Genomic DNA, 21,932 nt, shown 5'->3' with positions numbered 1-21,932 from the left:
CGATCTGTGTCAAAGAAGAAATCTGTTGGGAAAAGAATCAAAGTGACAGCGTATGGATCAGCCAATCGAACACGTCGCCTATCGTGGTGGTCCAGAAAATATAATTTATCGTTTGATTCGTTCAGTCAAGCGTGTGGACGCGTATAAGTGGCATATATCCGCATGGGCTGTCGCATAAGCTATCGCGTTTCCACAGGAATGAACGAAAGCGCCTTAATATCGCCATAACAAAACGCATCATTCACAATAAACGTGACGCACCGCGTGCACAACACACATAAAGAACCATAATACGTTAACTAGACTCAAGAAGCAAATGTAGCGACACGACGTTGCGACGTTGGCAACGTTAAATACCCATTGCTGAGGTTTATATCGCCTCAAGTGAGTGGAAGATTTGTTATTACGGTGATTACACTATAGGTTCTGCTACGAAAGGATAAGACGAAAATTTTCCTAGCTGCATTCGTGAGATTTTATCACATTCTTTTTTTTCGTTGCTATTTAATGTGGTAACTATATATATAATTAATTAAAGTTATTTTATCCTTTTTTCTTTTGCAAAGGAAAAAATTCGATATAAAGGAAATAATGAAATCTTTTTAGATTTCTATTCCTATTCGGACAAAATACTCTGTTTTTTTCTTTTCATTTCTTTTCACTTTATCTTTAGTTATATATTATATTATATATTTGTGTATCACTCTAATTTTTTTGACACATTTCGATCAACTTTCTATTCTTATCGCACGATTATAAGCCAATCGTATCAAATACATCATTTTGGAAAAAAAAACTATGCATTTTTAGTACTTGATTTTTCGTAAATTATCTGTTAAATTGTTTTACTTTAACTCTGTGTATATGTATAAATAGCGATTTATATGATAACAATATTATAATATAAATAGTTATCTAAATGAACTCACGTTATCCTGAACTGGTAGATTCCAGTGGTGCAATCGAACGAACGAACGAAGCCCCACCAACGCGCAGTGTCACCATCGATATCCGCAGTGCCGTTGTTGGCATCCAGCCAAAATCTATCCTTCGCTTCCACACCCCGCTACGTACTTTGTAAATCGAGGTTACCCGGGCTTCTAGCGACGCGCCCCTTTATCGTCCGAGTTTTCGGGCCGTAATCCGACATAAGGTCAAGATTGCACATATTGCAAAAGTCCAGGTAGCCAAATTTATATCGAAAACTGATTTTGCAAAGTGTTTACTACAAATATGAATAAGATGGCAGATTACGATGACAGATTAATTCGATGCAGAAACTAAATAATTATTTCAGTAACAATTTAAATAATACATTCTACATTTAAATAATTGCGAAGACAGACATTCTGCTCGGACGGATTCTGCTGATATATGATCTGCTATCCGATTATGTCAGCAAACATGTGCTGGCAGAACATGAACGTAATGCGAATATATAGGTAATTGACGTAACTTTGCCATGATATTCTGATAAAATTTATTTACAAACTGCTAGTATGCTGCTATCATTTTGCTCACTGTACTGGAGGAATTTTTTTGAAATATTTTTGATTGCATAAGTATTAAATTTGGAATTATTACCTAGTAGTGTAGAAAATGTGATTTCAGATGGGTGATATTAAGTAAAATAATTATTTATTTTATAATTATTATTAATACGATCTTTTTTATTTTGAATCATAAAAATATATCTGAATAAAAATCTTTCAATGCCTATTAGAGCCGACACAGGATATTATGTGTAATAATCAATTTATTAATGAACAATAAAATTATATAATTATGACATCAGGTAAACGTTTCGACCCTATTATTTGGGACCTCTTCAGTACCAAAAAAAAAACACAAAAAATTTGTTCATGACATGTAAGTCTCGCAATTTTTTACTCATTCGATAACACGCTCTCATTAAAATGTTTTTAATCTTCTTCTATTATTAACATTTTGCTCTCCGTTTCATAGCAGTTCTGCCAAATTCTTGTCATCCATATATAGTGGACACAATCTTCGCAACCTTCAACCTTGCTGTTACATAGTTACTCTACACATTTATTTATAGAATTTTTTGTGTTTTTGTTTTTGGTACTGAAGAGAACCCAAATAATAGAGTCAAAACATTTACCTGATGTCATAATTATATAATTTTATTGTTCATTAATAAATTGATTATTATATATAATATCCTGTGTCGGCTCTAATAGGCATTGAAAGATTTTTATTCAGATTATTTCTAGAGAGCCTTTATCTTTGATCTATTGTACAAAAATATATATTTCTTCATTATTATTTGCCTAATCTAACTAAAACTTAATTTAATCTATATTAGTCTACGTATGTTATAAAGGTAAAACGCCAATATGTGTCGTACTATGCCATAACAAGCAACATATGTATATTTACGGTGAGACTAGCATACTAATTAGTTGATATTGGAGTTAACACGCATTGATCGCAAGCAATAAATTAAGAGCTTGTAACCTGATTTTGGTTAATCAATTTAGTCAATATAGTTTATCTTTTTTTAGCATCTGGCAGATTTTCCACCATTATTTCAACAACCGAGATAACATCGTGCCTCAGAGAAATATTCTAATGATTTAAATAGATTTGTTTGGATCAAGTCAAGTTAGATTAAATTGAGTGTGATTGGTTGACTTTAGATCATGATAAAAAGACTGTTCAAATTAAAACTACAAAATTAATCAACAATACAAATGTTATATCCAAATTTATTTAAAATTTAAATGTTGTTCATACTATAATTAGTATTTAATTTTACGGTCAACTTATTCAATTTTTTATACATACTTCTGTTATAAAACATGTAAAAACAAATGTTTCTCCAATTTCTTTTCGGATCAAAGGAAAATGGCAGTTTCCTATGGTATCTCCTTATCTCTTCCTTTATCGCCGCACAGGATTTTCTCACGAGAATTTATGGAGCGGGACGATGAAAACTATCCATCTTTCTTCACGACTTGGCAAACGGGCTTTGTGCGATAACGTCCCGTGGATCACAGGAGTTATCGCCAGATGTTGATTGGCCTCTGTCATTTTTATCCAGGGAGTTTTTTGTTCGTCATATTGTTATGACATCATTGTTGAAAAGATAAATATATTGTTTCGCGTGTCGAATATAGTGTGATATTGCAGAAGATCTGCAAAAGATAAAAGAAGCATATCGAACGTATATTATCTGGATAAAAGTTATAAAAAAAATATGATTGAAGCTAATGTACTTTTTATAATGTTAAAAAAGAAAGAGATTTTTAGTGTAAATATGTTTAATTGAAACGTAATCGATTAATTTTTAATCAATTAATGAGAGGTCGATACAGTAACTGGATGAATAATATAAATTCATATGAAAAATCAGTAAATGTAAAAAAAAAAAAATTCCGATTGTAATATTGTTCTAAAAGTAATATTGAACATGAATATATGTGAAAACAATCTAATTGAATATGAATGTAATTTGTGTTTAAATATTGTTAAAAGATAATTAAACAATTATCTTAAATAGATTTAATCACGACATTAAAAAAAAAAGTTTATAGAATAAAATATAAATCTTATTATATATATCTAATACTTTTCTTCTGTACAACTATTATCATATATGTAAACGTGCGAGAGTAAGTAGTTGGAAAGAAGAACAGTACTTGTCGATATATGATATCGCGAAAACAGATCGTCCATACCGCTGTGGACAAAATACAAAGACAACGGACGAGGAAGAGATGGGTGAGAAAGATATGGAAATAGTTTCCTTAAAGATGGGGATGCGGCGAAAAGATTTGCGAAGAAAGAAGTCGTTAGAGGGAAAAGTGATAAAGGAATTCTAGCAGGAACTTTGCATAATGTCCTACGTGGAAGTAGAAAGAAGCATGAAAAATATGGACATGGTGTTAGATGGCTTAATTTCTGCTGTAATTCACGGAAAATGCGATGCTTTCAACACAAGAAAATCTTTTCGAAGTAAAGATTTAGTTTAAATTCTGTGTTTAACGCTGTTTCTCTAGATAATAAATTTTGACTTTCGCATGTCTAGGGAATTATTAAGTAAATATTATGCAGATTATGCTGTACATATATAAAACTAGGAACACGGAAGTTGCTCCATTTCGTATGAATTTTGTATGAAAATATCAATCTTCTCTTCTGTTAGATTGATGATCGACGTTATCTTGTTTCAAAGGACTTCGTATCGTGTATATCGAGATTTGCTTTGTATAGATTGGACATGCGGGCCGATAACAATATATTCATTTGTTAGATTAAGTAGCAATTAACCCTTTCTAATCTGGGTTCCCTTGAAGCTGTACCAGCCAACGTACTCTTATCTAAGCCAGTACAACCCTCAAAATGGCCCTTCTCCTAATCCCCATTATCGCGTTAGACCTTCAAAATCTTCTACTGAGAAAACATATGGCAATTTAGACACAATGTTGGGAAAGCTAATCTTATTAACTTTCTACACGATAATAACTTTGAGCCCCCTTAAGCAACTTATTACTAACAATCAGTACAAGTGCTGTTAATGTGATATATTAGTATACGAGAGAAGAGAAAGAGAAATGACAAAATATCAAAATAATTTTAACTTCTACATCCAAGGAACATTTTATCTACATGAAACTTATTAAAACTGCAGTTTCAGATTTTTAATCTATCAAAGGACTATCAAAATAATTCCCGAAATATTTGTCAATTTTTAAAATTATATATAGCTTTTTAAAATGTTATTTTATTTAAAACTAATAATTTGAGTTTTTGTTAAGAACTCAACTTATTAGTTTTAAATAAAAAATTATTTACTTCCAAATTTTTAATTTGTCTTTGGTAACGTTTCCTATCTATATATCTTTTTACAGCATATATTGCTATAAAATATAGTTAAGAAATTAAATAATATGATACTAGAAATTTAAAATGTCTATTACGGTCGAAGTTGGATCTTCGTTGCTTAAATAATTCAATCTTGAATTACTAATATATACTATATATGTACTTGCATATATACCATATTGTTATAGTCTTTTTCAAACTGCGCGCGGAATTATTTTTCTGGACTAAATAAACGCAATTAAAACTATTCTCTAGCAATCGCGAATATTGACAAGCAATGTAATAATTTGATGCTACCATCAAGCATCATATATTATAAAGATGTTGATATGTTAAAACTGTTAATAAATTTATTGCGAAAAATATTACCTCGGTGGTCTAATGGCTTAGGACGCTCGTACGGAATACAAGAGATCCGGGTTCAAGTCCCAGCCGAGGTAATATTTTTCGCAATAAATTTATTAACAGTTTTAACATATTAACATCTTTATAATATATGATGCTTGATGGTAGCATCAAATTATTACATTGCTTGTCAATTTAATTCGCGATTGCTAGAGAATAGTTTTAATTGCGTTTATTTAGTCCGGAAAAATAATTCGGCGCGCAGTTTGAAAAAGACTACAATATGGTATATATGCAAGTACATATATATTATATATTAGTAATTCAAGATTGAATTATTTAAGCAACGAAGACCGTAATAGGCATTTTAAATGTCTAGTATTGATTATATTTCTCGCATATACGGTCTAAAATAAAGATATTGTTTAAATAGTATGCTTTAACTATTTAATAGTCTTTAATGCAGATAATACGCTTTTCTATATTGGACCAAAAGCGTTAACAAGAGGAGTGCTTCACTTAGAATTTTGATGTATGGATGCACATTTAGAAGCGATTCCATTAGAATCCTGCAAGAAATTCTCTTTGATGACGTATTACGAATGTGATTTCTGAAGTAAAAGCTGCGATAGCGTAAGGGAATAAGAATGGAATAGGTGAGGCAAAGAGCGAGAACTTAGGTAGTATATGCGCTTTATGATCATGGATATATTCCATTTTCGTCTTTCGCCACTTTATCCGTCCGCTTCGGATAAGGCTAGCTAAGTACATTTGATTGTAAGCTGCCCAGCCAGGTTTAAGGCTGATTTACAGCTGGGTGGTAGCCTGACTTGCACGCACGTGAGTCGACTGTATGTGGTTTCTATTCTCAAGCGCTTGAGCCGTTATTAACTTCACACGTGGCGCAATGCGATTCTTCTATTCAGTCGTTTTCACTGAACTGCTCTTTTTGTTCCTGTCTTTTACTTATTACACTTTCGTGTATTTTATTATAAATAGTTATATTCTTAGGTTATTGTATATAATTGTAGTGATTTTTTTTTCAATTTATTTTATATCAAGTTTTTTAATTATTCTATATGTATAAAATCTGTATATTTCTATCTTGTCATTTTATATTATAAGTATTTTATTTAATAAATAATTTAATAATTGTTACGTTCTAAGTTGATATTTTACACGTCAATATTTTCTTTTCATACGATACACATGTTTATAAAAAAAATATAGTGAAGAGTAACATAGATGTTCCTTGAATCTTCTTAAGGCTCTATCGACAATGTGTAATTTTCGATTATAGTTTGCAACCTGGCTCGGTGAGGTTCACAGTAGATTTTTTTATCATTTTGAACTATAAAAATTAAAGAAAAATTCTTATTTAAAATTCACAATAAAAAAACTGACTGTGCCTTAAAAGACCCTGCATTGCCAGTGGAAGGTTGTTTGTATGATTAAGTGTGATTAATTAATTTTTTAACTTTATACATTAGTATCATAAATATATTTTTTCTTTAAAGGGGTACAGTAAATAAATTTTTATATCTCTTTGTTTGAAATCTTTACAAGATTTCGATATAAACATTTTAATTATTTTAGTCGATTTGTTTGTTTGATAAGAAATTATACAATTTCACTTATAATCTATATTCAATACACACACACACACTTAATTCTTTTTTCATTTACGAAATAATAAACGAAGTAAAATTAAAACTGGCAATTTATTTGAACAAGACGTGTTTGACCGGGTTACGTTAGTAAGAAAGTATCGAAGTTCAAAAGAGGAAACCTCCTTCGAAGTACAAAAGGAAGGAACTGAAGAGGCAAAAGTTCAGAGTAAATGACGAAGGAGGATGCGGCAGAGAAAAGTGAATGAGTTGAAAATGAGAAAAAGAGAAGCAACGATAATTAGACGGATGATTGAGCCCTCCCTAAGAGATGATCTTTACTAGAAGTAGTTGGAGAGACTTGCAGGCGTGGTAAGAGGTGAATAGTTCGACGTTCAATCCTAAACATGAAATTACATGGACGCTTTTATTTAAACGTCGATAGAACAAATAGCTTCGAGGGAATTAGTAGCCGCGCAAAAAAGTGTACGATGCGGATTAACGATTAGATCATGCGCTATTAGTGGCATAGAGGAGCCGATTAAGCCTACAGAATGTGTCAATCTCGCATGTGGGCGGCCGCATCATATTAACGTCAAAACCTGTCGCCTCTCTGCATCCCTGCGAAAACCACAAGCGAATAGTGCTACGTGCTAGCATATAAATTAATTTACATGACATTAACACACAGTTAATATTCAGGTAATATTTTTTAATTTTATATTATAAGTAATAACATAATTTAAATATTTATATGATTTATAATTTAAATATTTATATGATTTATAATTTTTTCGACAAAATTAGAAGAAAAAGAGAGAGAAGAAATATGTGTAAAGGTTAAGTTATTAATAATGTATAATTTATATAATTTATAGAATATTAACAATAATCTCAACGTGAACAACAGCTGTTTAAAATAAAAATACAGACAGAGTAAAATCAACGATTTAATATTTCCTTTACAATCGAAAGCCATAGTAATGTCATTATTTTACAATCAAACGAAGAAACGTATGTCTCGAGGCGTGAATTGCCGAGAATACATTCTCATAGCACAGGCGACGCTGTTGGCATCCAATACCCTTTACGAGTCTTATCAGCAACCATGCGTTTAACTTAAGCTCGTTGCCATGTCACATAGATTGTTGTTGTCCACTAATTTGCTATTATTAATATCGATAACAACGTAAATTTAATAAAACGAGACAAAAATCATAAAATTAAAAAAAATTGTTATATTCCCTATCAAGATACAATAAAAAAATTTTTTTGTTAAAATTTAAAAGAAAGAATCAGACATTATACATATATATATGATGACATTTTACGAGGATCGAGTAGTAAAGAGTGCTTTACGCACAACAAACTTCGTTTGTCTTTATATTTATTAAATATAAATTTTTATTGTATAATCGGGAATGTTATACCATTCAGAAAATTTGTACTATTGTACTACTTTACATATCATTATAATATATTTAATATACTTGATTAATATTTTAATCGAGTTTTTTTCTTTACGAAAATAGAGATTTGGGAAAGAGGGAAGTAATTGTACATTAATTATGTGTAGAAATGGAAGAGTCCTATAGAGATATTTAAATGTAAACATATTAGATATTGTATTAATTAAATTATATCGTATTCTTAATTTAATGAACTTAATTGCTCATACAAATGTTGTATGATGGGTGAGAGGAGAACATAGTCCACACGACGGCATCGTCGTGGTCAGACTGCAGACAGTCCGCTGCCAATCATTATATCTCTGGCATGCGAACATACCACTGTGTGCGAAACGGGGTATGCGAGAGGGTCAGGGGACGTTCGCTGGTCGATGAGGGAATATGGCAGCGGCAAGGGATGTGACGAGAGTGGTCGACGAGAGCACGCTCTCGGGAATGAGGGGGGTGACAAAGGGCGAGCACTATATTGGCATACCAACGGTGTGGGCGATATAGGAATACTTCAAGAACAACTTTATAGCGCGAAAGCCTGCCGACTCGAGATTCCTCCCTCGGAGATTGCCTACCTTCCTTCCTTCCTTCACTGGTGCGCAAAGATGAATACAAGCCATGAGCTAAGCTAGCGAACTCATCCCTGAGTATTAATATGGAACAAGCATACGCTGGAGTAACGTTAATAAAAAAGGTAGAAAATTTAAGACGGTTTATAATGCAACTTCCTAATCAGGAAACTTTATAATCAGGAATTGATTCTTAATCTTGTTAATTATGCAAAATGTATTTTTTAAATCAATTTCGACGAAATTTACGTAATTGCGTCTGTAGGTACATACATATATATATATATATATATATATATATGTTGTTAAATTAGAATTAACTATCTCATTTAAAAAATGCAATAAATTATCATTTTAACGGCTTATGCTATAATTGTTTTGTAAACTACAAAATAGAGTTTCTAATTATGAGATATTGATGTTAAAACAAAAAACAGATTTTTAATATAATTTAATGCATTTTTATATAATGCTCTGAAAAACTCGTACATTTTAAATATTAAGAATTAACGAATTTTAAAAATTAAGAATGCACAGAATAAAAAAGCGCTGAAATATTGCGCTTTATTGCGTAAATCGCGCGTGCTTGAGCTGCAGAAATTTATGCACGGCATCTTGACGGAGTTTTATTAATGTTGTTATTTCGCGTGATACTTCATATTATATTATTAATAATTTTTCTTATTAATCGAGATAATTTTATAATATCTCTAGCCTGCTATCGAAATTCACACATATACAGAAATTAAATTTTCTTTAGAAAATAAGTAAAGAAATATATCTCTCCTGCATAAATAATCAATTTTTATATTTTCTTCTTTCTTTAAAGAAATTACTAAATATTTTGTTGAAATTAGTAAAACGTTCACGCGCGTCTGACCAAATCTCGGCATGTTCCATTGTTATAATACTAACACACGTGTGTATATAAAGCCACGTGCACATGTCGGAATTCTCGAACGCAATCAAACGCAACGCATTTTGACGTGATTGAAGCCATCAAGGCGTGCTTGAACGCTACTAACGGAATAACTTGCACCAAACACACAGATCGCGTGTCCATAGTTTTCACCATTATTAGCTGAAGTACCGTGATTTATTCATTATATTATTTTATTCTTTTCTATCGTATCCATTCTTATAAAAATCTTATTCGTCAATTTTCAAAATTGTATAACGTTTTAACAAACCGCACGCGCGCGCATTACGGGTTAATATAGATAAATTTAATTGTAGATTTTTAGTAATTAAAAAGAAAGAAATTAGTTCCTTAATAAAAAGTTATATTAAATTATGTTCTTCAAATGTTTTTGTTTTTATTTGAGCGATTAGAATAATAATTTTCTGTCTTTTCGTAAAATCCAAATTTCTGATATTTTGCGAATTATCTATGTCTTGCAAAACATACTCACATTATTTACAAAACACATGTATCAAGCCAGATAGCTTGCGGAAAATGTGGCGGCGAGTCGCATAAGCGAGCGAGGAGGTCGGTCAGAGTGATTTAGGCGAATCAGTAACCCGCGGTGTTGCGTTACTTGTTTACTGCCGGAGCACCCGTTGCATTATTCAACAGCCGCCCATATTTATCAAGCCGATAGTCAAGCAGGGTGGCAGCAGGTACGAACGATACATAAACGCGTAAAAGGAAATAAACGATAGTGGGACCTTTGTTAAGAATCGTTTCCTATGGATGACTTTTCCTTTCTCCCGGTTGCAATTGGCTAAAAGCATAGATATTACATTGTACAAGAGAAACAAGATAAAAGATGGCTTTTCCAAGTCTTTTTGAGCTATGTACAGGGCGTCCTGTAATTGATATTGGAAATAGTAAGAAAAGACTTTTTTTCAATTTGTTAAATTAATTTTCTCAAAAGTATAGCTTCGTACAAAAAACTTCTATTGATAACATTTGATTAATTTTTTATATGTAAAATGTAAAATCATTATTTTTCTTGCTTATATATTACCAGTTATCGAATATTCTTAAATAAATTCTCTCTAAGTATATTTCAATCCTTTTTTTTAATTTGAAGAACAGCTTGATATTTTTTTTTAGAAGAGAAGGCTTACTTTTTTAAAAATAATTTCTTAAATTTTAACATTAAATGTATAAATATATATTGTTTTCACAAGGCTAAACGCAAAAATAAGTAATTTTTGTAGAAGGGAGAAATTGCAATTAGCAAAGCGTGGATCATTTGCACGCAAGTATTCCGAGTGAAGGCGGAAAGCCATTAAGGAATATTCCCACGTGTAGAGCGCACTTAATGAGCGATATAATTTATTGGGTCTACTCGCGGGTAGTAGTTAATAGGGTCTGCGACCTACGACCCATTAACCGGAGGTCGATTGCGAGATATCGTTGGCGAACATCTGTCATATCTTGTGCACGATAGGTCTGAGTGGAACCAAATCCTAAATTACCCAAAAGAGTTTAAAATTTTGGATGAGAATTCCAAAATTGTTCTGTCCAATCTCCAAATTATAACTGGATATAGATAAAGAAAGCTTTGACATTACTATATTTAGGAGAGAAATTTTAAAAATTTATTAATTATTTAGAGAGATAAAGTTTCGATGAAGAAACTTATAAGAAAATGAAATTGATGCTTCTATTGCCGTTTTATACTTGTAAATAGAATGCAAAAGCAAGAAATATATTTGAATTTTCACATTCTGTTTTAAATTTTCTAATAACTGGAAAATTTAAAATAGATTTTTACTGTAGTCATTAATCTGATTATTTAAATATTTAAAATTACAAAAAGAACTTCTCTTCTCTATTTATTTTTTTGATATTTTTGCTATTTCTTCTATTCTATGTTGTTTTATAATTCCGAATCAGCTTAAGTACCTACTACTGTAATATTTATTACTGTAGTTCTTAGAAGTTTCGTTTGCAAATATTTATATAAAGTAGCAAACAATTCACTCGCTTCTTCTCGACTACAAACAGAGAATACAATAATGCTGAATAGTATAACGCGACAAAATAATCCTTCACAACACTAAGTTATCAGCCATTTCTCTGCGCGCGCGCGCGCTAACCTACTTATATAATGGTGGTATTCACAAATGTTATATTCTTTAACTTAGAAACTTTAGAGACTTTTTATTAAGTATTTTGTATATATATATATTCGTTTGTTCATTATTTTGAAATGTACATGTATGTATACTAACATAAAAATCTTTTCTCTATTCTTCTGTAAACACAATTTATTTACATATTTCAGACGTATTTAAAAAAAATTTTGCAAAGTATTTGCTACAAATTTTGTTGATGTCATTAAAAATATAACAGAATTTATTAATAAAATGTGATAATAGATTGTCCGTAGAAACCGAGTGGAATCTACTTGTTAAGTGGAATATGCATATTATTTAAATAGTTATGAGATAGTAGATTCTGCTGGGTTTCTGCTGGCAATCTATTGTCAGATTATGTCGACAGGCTGCCGGCAGAACACGAGCTTTAATGCGGACGTAATTGATCTATCATAATCTGTTCAAAATTGTGAGAAAATTACTAGTGTACTGCTATACTCTTATTTTAATTTCGAAAATTTCTTTTCACTGTTAGAAACGCACTTGAAATTCTTCAATTTAAATATGAGTGTCAATTTAAAATTTTTATTTAGTTCAACAAGCACTTACATATGTCACATTTACATCACACTGTCATAAAAACAGTAGAATACGCGATATCGCTTCTTTCTCTGTAAGGATCATTCGATATCTTTGTAATTGTACTTCGCCATTTTTACGGGATTTTATTTTTTTACCACTGTGCTGTCATAGCCAAAGGATAAAAGATTTGTTACACAAAATAAATCTGCGTTTTATTCTATAGCTTTGTTCGGCACACTGCACGCGTTATTCCATCACTTCATTCCCCGTGACCCAGTCGAGCCGCTTAACCGGCTGTACAAGCTCGATGTCGCTCACCACCGACATTCCATTCTTCGTTCTCCGTATCGAGAGGTGTCGGTGTCGCATTCCGTTCCATCCTATTCTATAGGAAGGCCGATCATGTCGGTTATAGGAACGGCAAAAATATTGCGCGGTAGATAGGGGTAGAAGGGAACCAACGGTACCTCTGAGGAGGAACTGAACATTTTTCTAGCTCCCCTCCAGCCCCTCTACGCCAGCAAGCACGCCCATCCCTGTAGTGGGGGTGCGCACCCCCGTAGAGATTGGTGGGGGCAGACAGAAGTTGCGGAGGTGGTGGTAGTCTCCGTGGCGAAGTCTGACCGTTACGGCACCAGTACTACTGTCGCCACTATCACGAGTGCAGGCCATCACGGGACTCAATCATGGACATACTGGGTATGTCCTATTCAAAACCAAGCATGCACTACTTAACTGCTTATTGATCTCGTTCGTTTACTATGCTTCGATTGTTGAAATCGATCTGCTCCCTCGGGAAAAAGGAAATTTTACGAATCATGTTTCATCGCGGTCGCATGCTTTAATCGCGAGTGTTGGTGAGACTGGCTTCGACTCTTTCTTAATCGTGAGACTTCATCTGCATCAAAGGATTAAGGTATTGTGGCTGAAGGAAAAAAATTTAAAAATTATTGGATTGGTGGTTCTCTCTACAACTTTTCTTTATGTAAATCTTTTGCTTCTCTTTCTCTCTCTCTCTCTCTCTCTCTCTCTCTCTCTCTCTCTCTCTCCTTCCTTTTTCTCTCAAAAACATACAATTAATAAAAAAAAAAAGTATCGTGTGATGCTTGAGACTTTGCTTTACATCAAAGATTTAAGTAATTACATGAGAAAAACAATTTTGCTAAAATATCTAAAAATTTAAATGAATATACAGTTCTGAACATAATTTTGTTAAACCATCAAAATAATTATGTAGAAAATTCAAGCATGATGTGCAATGTTGCGAAAAGTTCTGACATTCTACTAACCACTTTGAGCGTTATACATAATTACTTTGACAATCTAACAAAATGATTTTCAGATCTACGTCTAGCTAAATTTTTAGATACTTTAGCAAAAGCGGTTTTTTTTCCGCATATGATTAGAAATTGGAGAAAAAAGTATTCATCAAACCTGTTATTTTCTCACAGTTTGTCAGATTCTCGGATGTATTTATAACAATAATGTAGTATAACATTTTTTATAAATAAGATTTTTTGTAATATATGTATACAATTGTATGCGCTCGCGCTTGCGCGCGCGTGTGTGCGTGTGAAACTAATTTTGTTTAAAATACAATCAAATTACCTATAAAGTTTTAATTTCTAAAACTATATATTTTTGTTCACTAAAACGTAATATATAATAAAACAAATTTTTTAATAAAATCGTTTTTAATACAGTACAGACAACTAGTTAAACAATTTAAATAAAAAAGATATATTTTAGTCCATCGACAAGTAAATAAGCACGTGTTCACAATGCTAACATCTCTGTCGAACGTATTGTTATATGTGTTGGTTATATTTTATATATGTGTTTGTATTTAAAATACTGGAATATCAGTTTAAACAAAATACATATGTGTTTGCGTGGAAAATAAAAAAAATGTCTTGCGCAATATCGTTTATTCACTCGTGTCAGTTGAATATTCTTGTTTTTTTTTATAAAAAAAATTGATATATTACTCCATACCATCCTGGTCTTGGCTTTTTTGTAAAAAAGAAATCACAACGTTTAGCTTTGACAGTTTTCAATAAAAGTGGGTGATCAGTTTTTGTGGAAAAAATCCGATTCAAGTGGCAGTGACATTTAATTTTGAAATTCTTATTTAGATTTAAATCATTAAGTTTATTTTCTGGTTTATAGTAACTTTTCTTATCTAATTTAATATGTAAAGAAATTATTTTATTAGGTAAAAAAAATGAAATTTCCTTACATATACATATAATTGGTTCATTTCTATTTTAATATTAAAATAACTATTGTCTTGTATAAAAAAAGTAACAATAAAGTTTAAAATATTTCTACAATTTAGAAAATTTTCATTCTTAAAAGCTACAACTTGTTTCTGATTCAAGTGGCAGTGACAAATATTTTTTTATTAATCATACATTTTTATTCGTTTTTATGATAAAATAAATTTCTCTTTAAAAATAAAGAATTTCTGAAGAAATTTAAATTTAACAAACGATATTTATTCATATTGACTGATCGATTAGTAAACTGTTATCTGGTAAAATTTTTTATTTCGTATTTTTATGTATTCATTACCTGCGAGAAATATTTTCATTAGTAAAACAGGCTTTTGCATCATCTCCATTACGATTACGATTCGATTATCGATGGTGGAGATTGAAATTCTGCTGTAACTCAATTTATAATGAAAATCTTCGAGTAACTTAGCCGATGGGTGTCGAGATCGTTCTGAAGATAATTCTCTTCCAGACACCGGAAGCATAATTGAATTTCACGTCATCGACTTAGAAGCGCGTCCGCTTCCAAATAAGCTTGTCCTCTTGAGCTCATCTTCTAATGAGTACCATCTGTCCTTACATTTCTTCTTTGTAAGGTTCGCACTGTTGTTACATACTCAACCTACTTTTATTTTATACAACTTTTAAATTAAAAAAAAAACGTGTCTATAGATGGCCTTAAATATGACAAATGATGTACAGAATTTCTCTCTAGATAATCTATGAAGTATTTTATAAAATATTAATATTTTATAGAATTGTTTACATTTTAATTCAAATACTAAGTTAAAATGTAAATAATTAAAATTTAAATAATTATAATTATTTACATATCTCTAAATTTTAAAAAGAGATGCAAAGAAATTTTGAACTACTAACATCTTTAGATTATCTATAAATAAACCGATGATCCATTAATAATAAAATTGAATATTAAGAAGTAATAGGAAATAAAATAGCCTAATAAGATTTTGTTTCCTTAAAAATTTTATTCTGGCTACTTTTAAGATTAGTGTGTTTTAAGCATGCTTTTGAGACTTTCTGTATTTCCTCGATGCTTCAAAAATGCAACAGAGCGGACACATCTGCATTATTTCAAGATAAACAAAATATTGAGGCCGCAATTGTCGAAGTAAAGGGTAATTGATTGTTCTATTCGTTGTATAACCTGATATTTTATGAATGATCTCGTTGTTTAACCGAGCAATCAAATTTTGCAAGAGAGAAGAAAATTTATCGCGTTTAATAAACAAAATTTCTACCTGACAAAACATTGTTCATATAAAAAATGATACTTATTCGTATATTATGCTAAAAATTAAAGTTGCTATAAATTCAGACTTGAGTTTGACATATGTACAGACTTATATGATTCTAATAAAAGATTCAGAAATGTAAAATATCAACATTTCAATATTTATATGTCCATATTCTTTAATGAACATAAGTGCCTGAAAAATATCTATTTAATTTTTTTATCGTTTTATTAATACCAGAATTTTCGTGTTCATAAATTAGAAAAAAAATAACGCATATCAAACATTTTTATGTTTCAACTTTTTCCGCAAAGATTATGTAACATTGAACGATGGTACTGCCATTTTTCTCTCTCAAGCAGAAACTTTTCGATGCTACTTTCGTGTTCCTCGGTTTGTCTCATCCAAGCGATAAAGTCTTGCCAGGAAAAGTAAAAAGTCCGCTGTGAATTTATATTTCGGAACTCTCGAAGGAGTCGTTTAAAGATGGCGCAGATCTATTATTATATATGAGTTAGTGACCACGTCTTCACCAAATCCACATTTAACATAATAAGAAATTTTCTTAATTATTTTACATTATTAAATTTAAGAAGTAGAAAGAAAGAAAAGAGAGAAGAGAGCAAGTATATAAAGAAAAAGCAAACTATTATATAGTTTGTATATTTATCGGCAAAATATGCAAACAATATATTTTTTAAAACAATATTTTTCTAAATAATTCATTAAAAATTTCGAATTGTTTGATCAATGTTGTATCATTATATAACAAACCATCCAATACAAAATTCGCCTCTACCTTTTCAAGACTAAAGTATATATGTTTGCGCATGCATGCGTGCACGTGAATTCTCCGCGAGAGGGACATTCGACCGTATGAGCGAATCAATATACTACTACGAACCGTCAATAACATTGACAAAACACCCTGATGTTCTTCCCCCTTTTCCATCGACGAGAGTCACATGCGTGTACATTGGCAACGCCTGCGTGAATTATTGCGCTTCTGGAGTTGAGATCGAAGAAGCTATATTCTTTTTTGATCTATTTTCCTTCAACAAATATGGTCAATAAGAAAGATGACAGATACTAGTACAGCACCCAGAGAAAGGTTTTTTCAATTCAAAGAAATGTTTCTTTGCTGTACGGTTAAAAAAAAAATTTCTTTGATTTGAACGTCATTTCTTTGATTTTAACATAATTTCTTTAAATTAAATAAATTGTTTTATTTGATTTTAAAAAATAATGTTTAAATCAAAGAAATGACGTTCAAATAAAAAAAAATTTTTCTTTGAACATAGTTTTCGTTACGAGTCTACGTTTTAATTTTTCATTTAAAAATAACTTATTTTTACTTAAATAAATATACACGTAAATATTTTTTAATAATCATGATTGACATAGATTAATATTTTAACACAAATTTAATAATTTATAGAAAATACTTTTTCGTCGTTGTATTTAAAGAAAAAATATGTTTATTATACATTATTTTCGTCAAAATCCTTTAGTTTCTATGAATAAAAATATAATAAAATTTTTAGTAATAATTTCGTCGATATTCGATCAAAATATAGCCGTTTATTTATAAAATTTGTTAAGATATGTTGGACAATGCTCTGAAATAATGTTATTATATAATATAATCATGATAACTTCAAATATATGTATAACCAGAAAGAAATTTGCATTAAAATAACGAGATAACGTTTTGAAGAATTCTTCCCGGAAACATATAATTGTAATATATGTATATCAACTTTAAACAGCGCAATTACACGACGCGACGTATAAAATTCCTAAATAATTGTCTTCGTTTTTTCCTTTTTGCTTATTTGATATTCTCATATAATCAGCAACAATGGAGGCCGCGCAATGGAGGCCATTTATTACAACAAATAATGAAAATTTAAGCAAAATGAAAACGGTCATATATGCAAATATTTGCATACAATCATATTTGACCTGACAATAAGTTCATGTATAGAAAGAACATATTTAAATTTAAATATAATAAACATGTTTTATAAACAAACACATAATTGTGTAAATAAATGAATAAATGGATAAATGAAGAACTTATGCAATTCATGGACGTAAACAGATTGTGCATTTCTATGAAATTGTCACTATTGACTTAGAAAGAGTGAAGGTGCTTGAATCATATCTCTCTCTCTCTCTCTCTCTCTCTCTCTCTCTCTCTCTCTTTAAAAAGTTGAAGAGAGATGCTGATAGAGTTGAACAGAGATGCTCATATGATTCAATTCTTTATAATGAAGCCAGATGCTAAGATCAGAGAATGCGCAGTCTATATTTATTACGTTTATGATGCAATTATGCACTTATTCTAATGATATTTCGCTATTAGAAGCAATTATTGATTCTGGAAATCGTGCTTTTAGAATTTATTTTAGAATAAAGAGGAAAGATATTTATTAATGTCTTTCTTTTATAATCTAAGACTTTTCCTGTTTCCGTTTTACTTTCTACGAATTATTTAATTTTTGCCACAAAAATTTTTGTTATTATCAATTTCTTTATTATTAAGGACATTATTTTCTATTATATAACTTATTCTAATATAACTTTTTCTTCGATATAACTTTCTCATGATGCGTCTCGACAAAGGTTAAGTACTACACGATAACCGCACGGAAACTGGTAACCATTGAAATTCTCTTCTCCTTTCGCCTTTCGAGACAATTGCAATCGGCTCACGAAGCGTATCGCAGGTTGAAGCAGGCTGTCGTGCGACTCGACAATCTCACGAAGTACATACGGCATACAGCATAAACCTACTGCGATTTAACCACGAGAGAAATTACCTCACTATTGTATAATCTGAAGCAGGACTGTATCGTACGGACTGAATCAACGTGTATTGCAGCTGCCAAAGTAATAATCAATAAGACTGTGTTTCGAACATAAAACGTTAACTGTAACATTTCTGAAAAAAGCAAAGATCAAAAGTTGATACTTGACAATCGAAGTTGTCATTATAAGTAGTCAATATAAAATTGAAGACAGAAATGCAATAGTAAAAATTTTACATAAAGTCAATAAATCAATTAGGAATGTTTTGATGTTTATTTTAAACTATTAAACTTAAAAAGCACTTCAAGAAAGTAAAGTGTTTTTATAATCACAACAATTATATAAAATATTATAAAAGAGTTATATCATTTTTTATTTTGCATCTGGTTCGTATTGATCATATTGATATTTTATTTTGCATCTGGCCTGTTAGATTTTCTTAAAATTTATGTTAAACACAAAATTGCCAGAAAAAATTCACGTTTGTGTTATTAAGCGAATAATGAATATTAAGCTGACAATTCAAAGTTATATGTTATATCAACTCTTATCAAACATTTTCTAACGAAATAAAAAAATTTAAGGGAAAAAATGGTTAAATCACTCTTTTTATAATCGTTTAAACGCTTCCCCTTTAACATTTACTTAAGCGTGTACGATTACGATCATTAATCTTAACATCCACGATAAATCTCTCACCAAGCGGAGAAATTCTACGTCAATATCATAGCAAAATTCTCTACGTCAATAAATTGCGGGGAAAAAAATTGTGACGAAGGAAAAACTGAAATCAGTAGCGAAGAATTTTGGATGAAGAGAGAGAGAGAGAGAGAGAGAGAGAGAGAGAGAGAGAGAGAAAGGAGGAGAAAGAGGAAAAGAAAGAGAGGAATTATCTCTGATTGATGTTGGAAAGATTTACATATCGTACGAGACCGGAACAATCAACTTCTAACACGAGAACCCTCACTCTTCTTCATGACACTTTAACCATGGAGGAAATGTTGATACGACCGCATTGGAAATGAACAACCAAGTACATTTGAGCCAAGTACAGTATGAACAATCAACTAGCATCTAAGAATCGATTTTTGAGAACTCATACTTATGGCTCGTTATGTGACAAGACAAAAAGTTTAGTTTCTTTTTTTTTGTTATTTCTTCGTGAAGGAGAATCATGACTGATAAATTTGTCTTAGAATGCCTACATTAATCACAAACTTTGAACATTAAAAGTTTTTATTATTTTGAGAATTCTAGGATGACAGTTGAATTTCTTATCATGCTAAAAAACGTGAATTCTTAAATCGAGATGTAAACACTATTTAATCTAACTTGACCTAAATTTAACTCGTAATCAGTTATATCTCTTATCGTATTCAATGATCAAATCAAAGTGCATCAACCGTGTTAAGCGATCAATGCTCACGATGCTCACGATTGAACTTGAATCTGCATCAATAGGAGCAAATTCTGGAGATGCGGTTAATTACGTCGAAGTACCTTAATCAAGACTACTTGACCTAAACTCAAGATAACCAAATGCTAGTTATGCTTGGTAGCGCGAGCAAATGTGTCGATGAATGCGAATGTATTACATTATGCTATTGTGATTGGTTGTAGACAGATAATCGCATTTCTACTTGCCGTTGTTATGACTAACAGACCATATAAATATGCGATGTTATGTAAATCGCGATGCCAAATAAGTACATTTGTATCACGTTATCAGCAATAAACGAAAACATGTGTATAGTATTCTTTAATAAATTTATCAAATTAACTACATGTTCTTTCGAAACGGTTTCTTTCTGAATTCAACTGCAGGTAATGCTATCGATATTAAAAATAATTTGGCATGTTATTTTTCATAAGATTGGTAATAACTTCATTATTATTGCTTTTTTACAAATCATACTTTTCTGTGAAGATAACATACAACGTAGATGTTATCTTTATTTTTACGGAAAATTAGTACAGAATATAATATAATCAAGACAGAAGTAAAGAATAAAAGAAATTATTTATATATATATTAGAGATTAAAAATAAAATAATTAGAAGGGACCAATCACTTTTACAGCGTTTTTATTTCATGAAATAATTTTGAAGAAAGAAAAATGCAACGCGTGTTGAAAAAAGTAATAAAAGAAAGCAAAAATTTTATAACATTTTATATAAAAAGGTCTCACTGAGTTTAAAAGCATTTGAATCATTTTGTCGTATTATCTTTGGATATTTTGCGATCAAAATGTATTGAGGTTTTTCTGGTAATATAATCCAATCCTTCCCTCTAAAACGGCAACTTTTCACCCTTCTCGAGGAGGACAATTGTGAACGTGCGCCAATATAATCGTACGAGTGGGCACAGATCCGAATTCAGGCAGATTTGCATGCAAATCGGATCTCGTAAGAGGAAAATCTGGAACTGGTTTTTTTGAAAGGTCGATTTCGCGAATTATTTCGATACATCAGGCTTGATATTGTTCTGTTCTCCTCTCTCTCTTCCTTCCTTTGTTCCTTTTCTCCCCCCCCCCGCCCCTCTCTCTCTCTCTCTGTTTTGATGGCAAAAAATAAATGAATCAGAAAAAACATTGAAATGTTGTAAGTTATGATCCATTAGAAACAAGAATAAATTATTGGAAGGTATTTTTGTACTCGTATGAGTAAGTATGACATCCGTTGTTGAATAGTAATGAAAATAAACATAAAAATTGTGTTAAAGAATGAACAGCATTTTCTGTGTAATGCATTATTCATATAAATATATAAATCAAATATTCACTTATTTTAAAGTTCCTTAAAAAATCCGTAATTATTATCGGAATTAGTATATTTTCACTGTTAACCCTTGAACACCACACTATTTTCGCCACCTGATTTCACCACACATGGGTTACGGTAACCTTGGAGTCTTCTTTTGTTTTTATCTCAGGATCTAATGCATCAATTTTAACTTCTTTTTTTTATAATCGATACAACAGACAGTAAGGAAAAAGAATATATAGATAAGAATAAAACTTCCGAAATCAAGATATTTTGAAAAAAAGGAAGAAAGAAATTTCAAAATTAAAAAAAATCGTTTTTTAAATAAATTAGTTATTTTCCAAAAAAATGATACAAG

General features: G+C 30.9%; 1 protein-coding gene across 3 annotated transcripts in view; it reads left to right on the top strand.

The window, feature by feature from the left end:
- Positions 1-21,932, top strand: part of cpx (synaptic transmission protein complexin) — a 137,345-nt gene that overhangs the window by 95,605 nt on the left and 19,808 nt on the right. Inside the window, exon 1 of one of the 3 annotated variants that reach the window (XM_018511774.1) lies at positions 13,070-13,164. The exons of 1 other annotated variant lie outside the window; for it this stretch is intronic. In XM_018511774.1, the coding sequence (XP_018367276.1) occupies positions 13,152-13,164 (13 nt within the window). In that variant the 5' untranslated portion in view covers positions 13,070-13,151. Of the gene's footprint in view, positions 1-13,069; positions 13,165-13,278; positions 13,382-21,932 lie in introns of those variants that run through there. One more of the 3 variants, XM_018511775.1, reaches the window with a different exon arrangement.

This window comes from Trachymyrmex cornetzi, unplaced genomic scaffold (assembly GCF_001594075.2).
Source record: "Trachymyrmex cornetzi isolate Tcor2-1 unplaced genomic scaffold, Tcor1.1 scaffold386, whole genome shotgun sequence".
In the NCBI taxonomy this organism is placed as follows: Eukaryota; Metazoa; Arthropoda; class Insecta; order Hymenoptera; family Formicidae; genus Trachymyrmex; species Trachymyrmex cornetzi.
The sequence above is the reverse complement of the archived record's forward strand: the minus strand, read 5'-3'. Positions and strand labels throughout refer to the sequence as shown.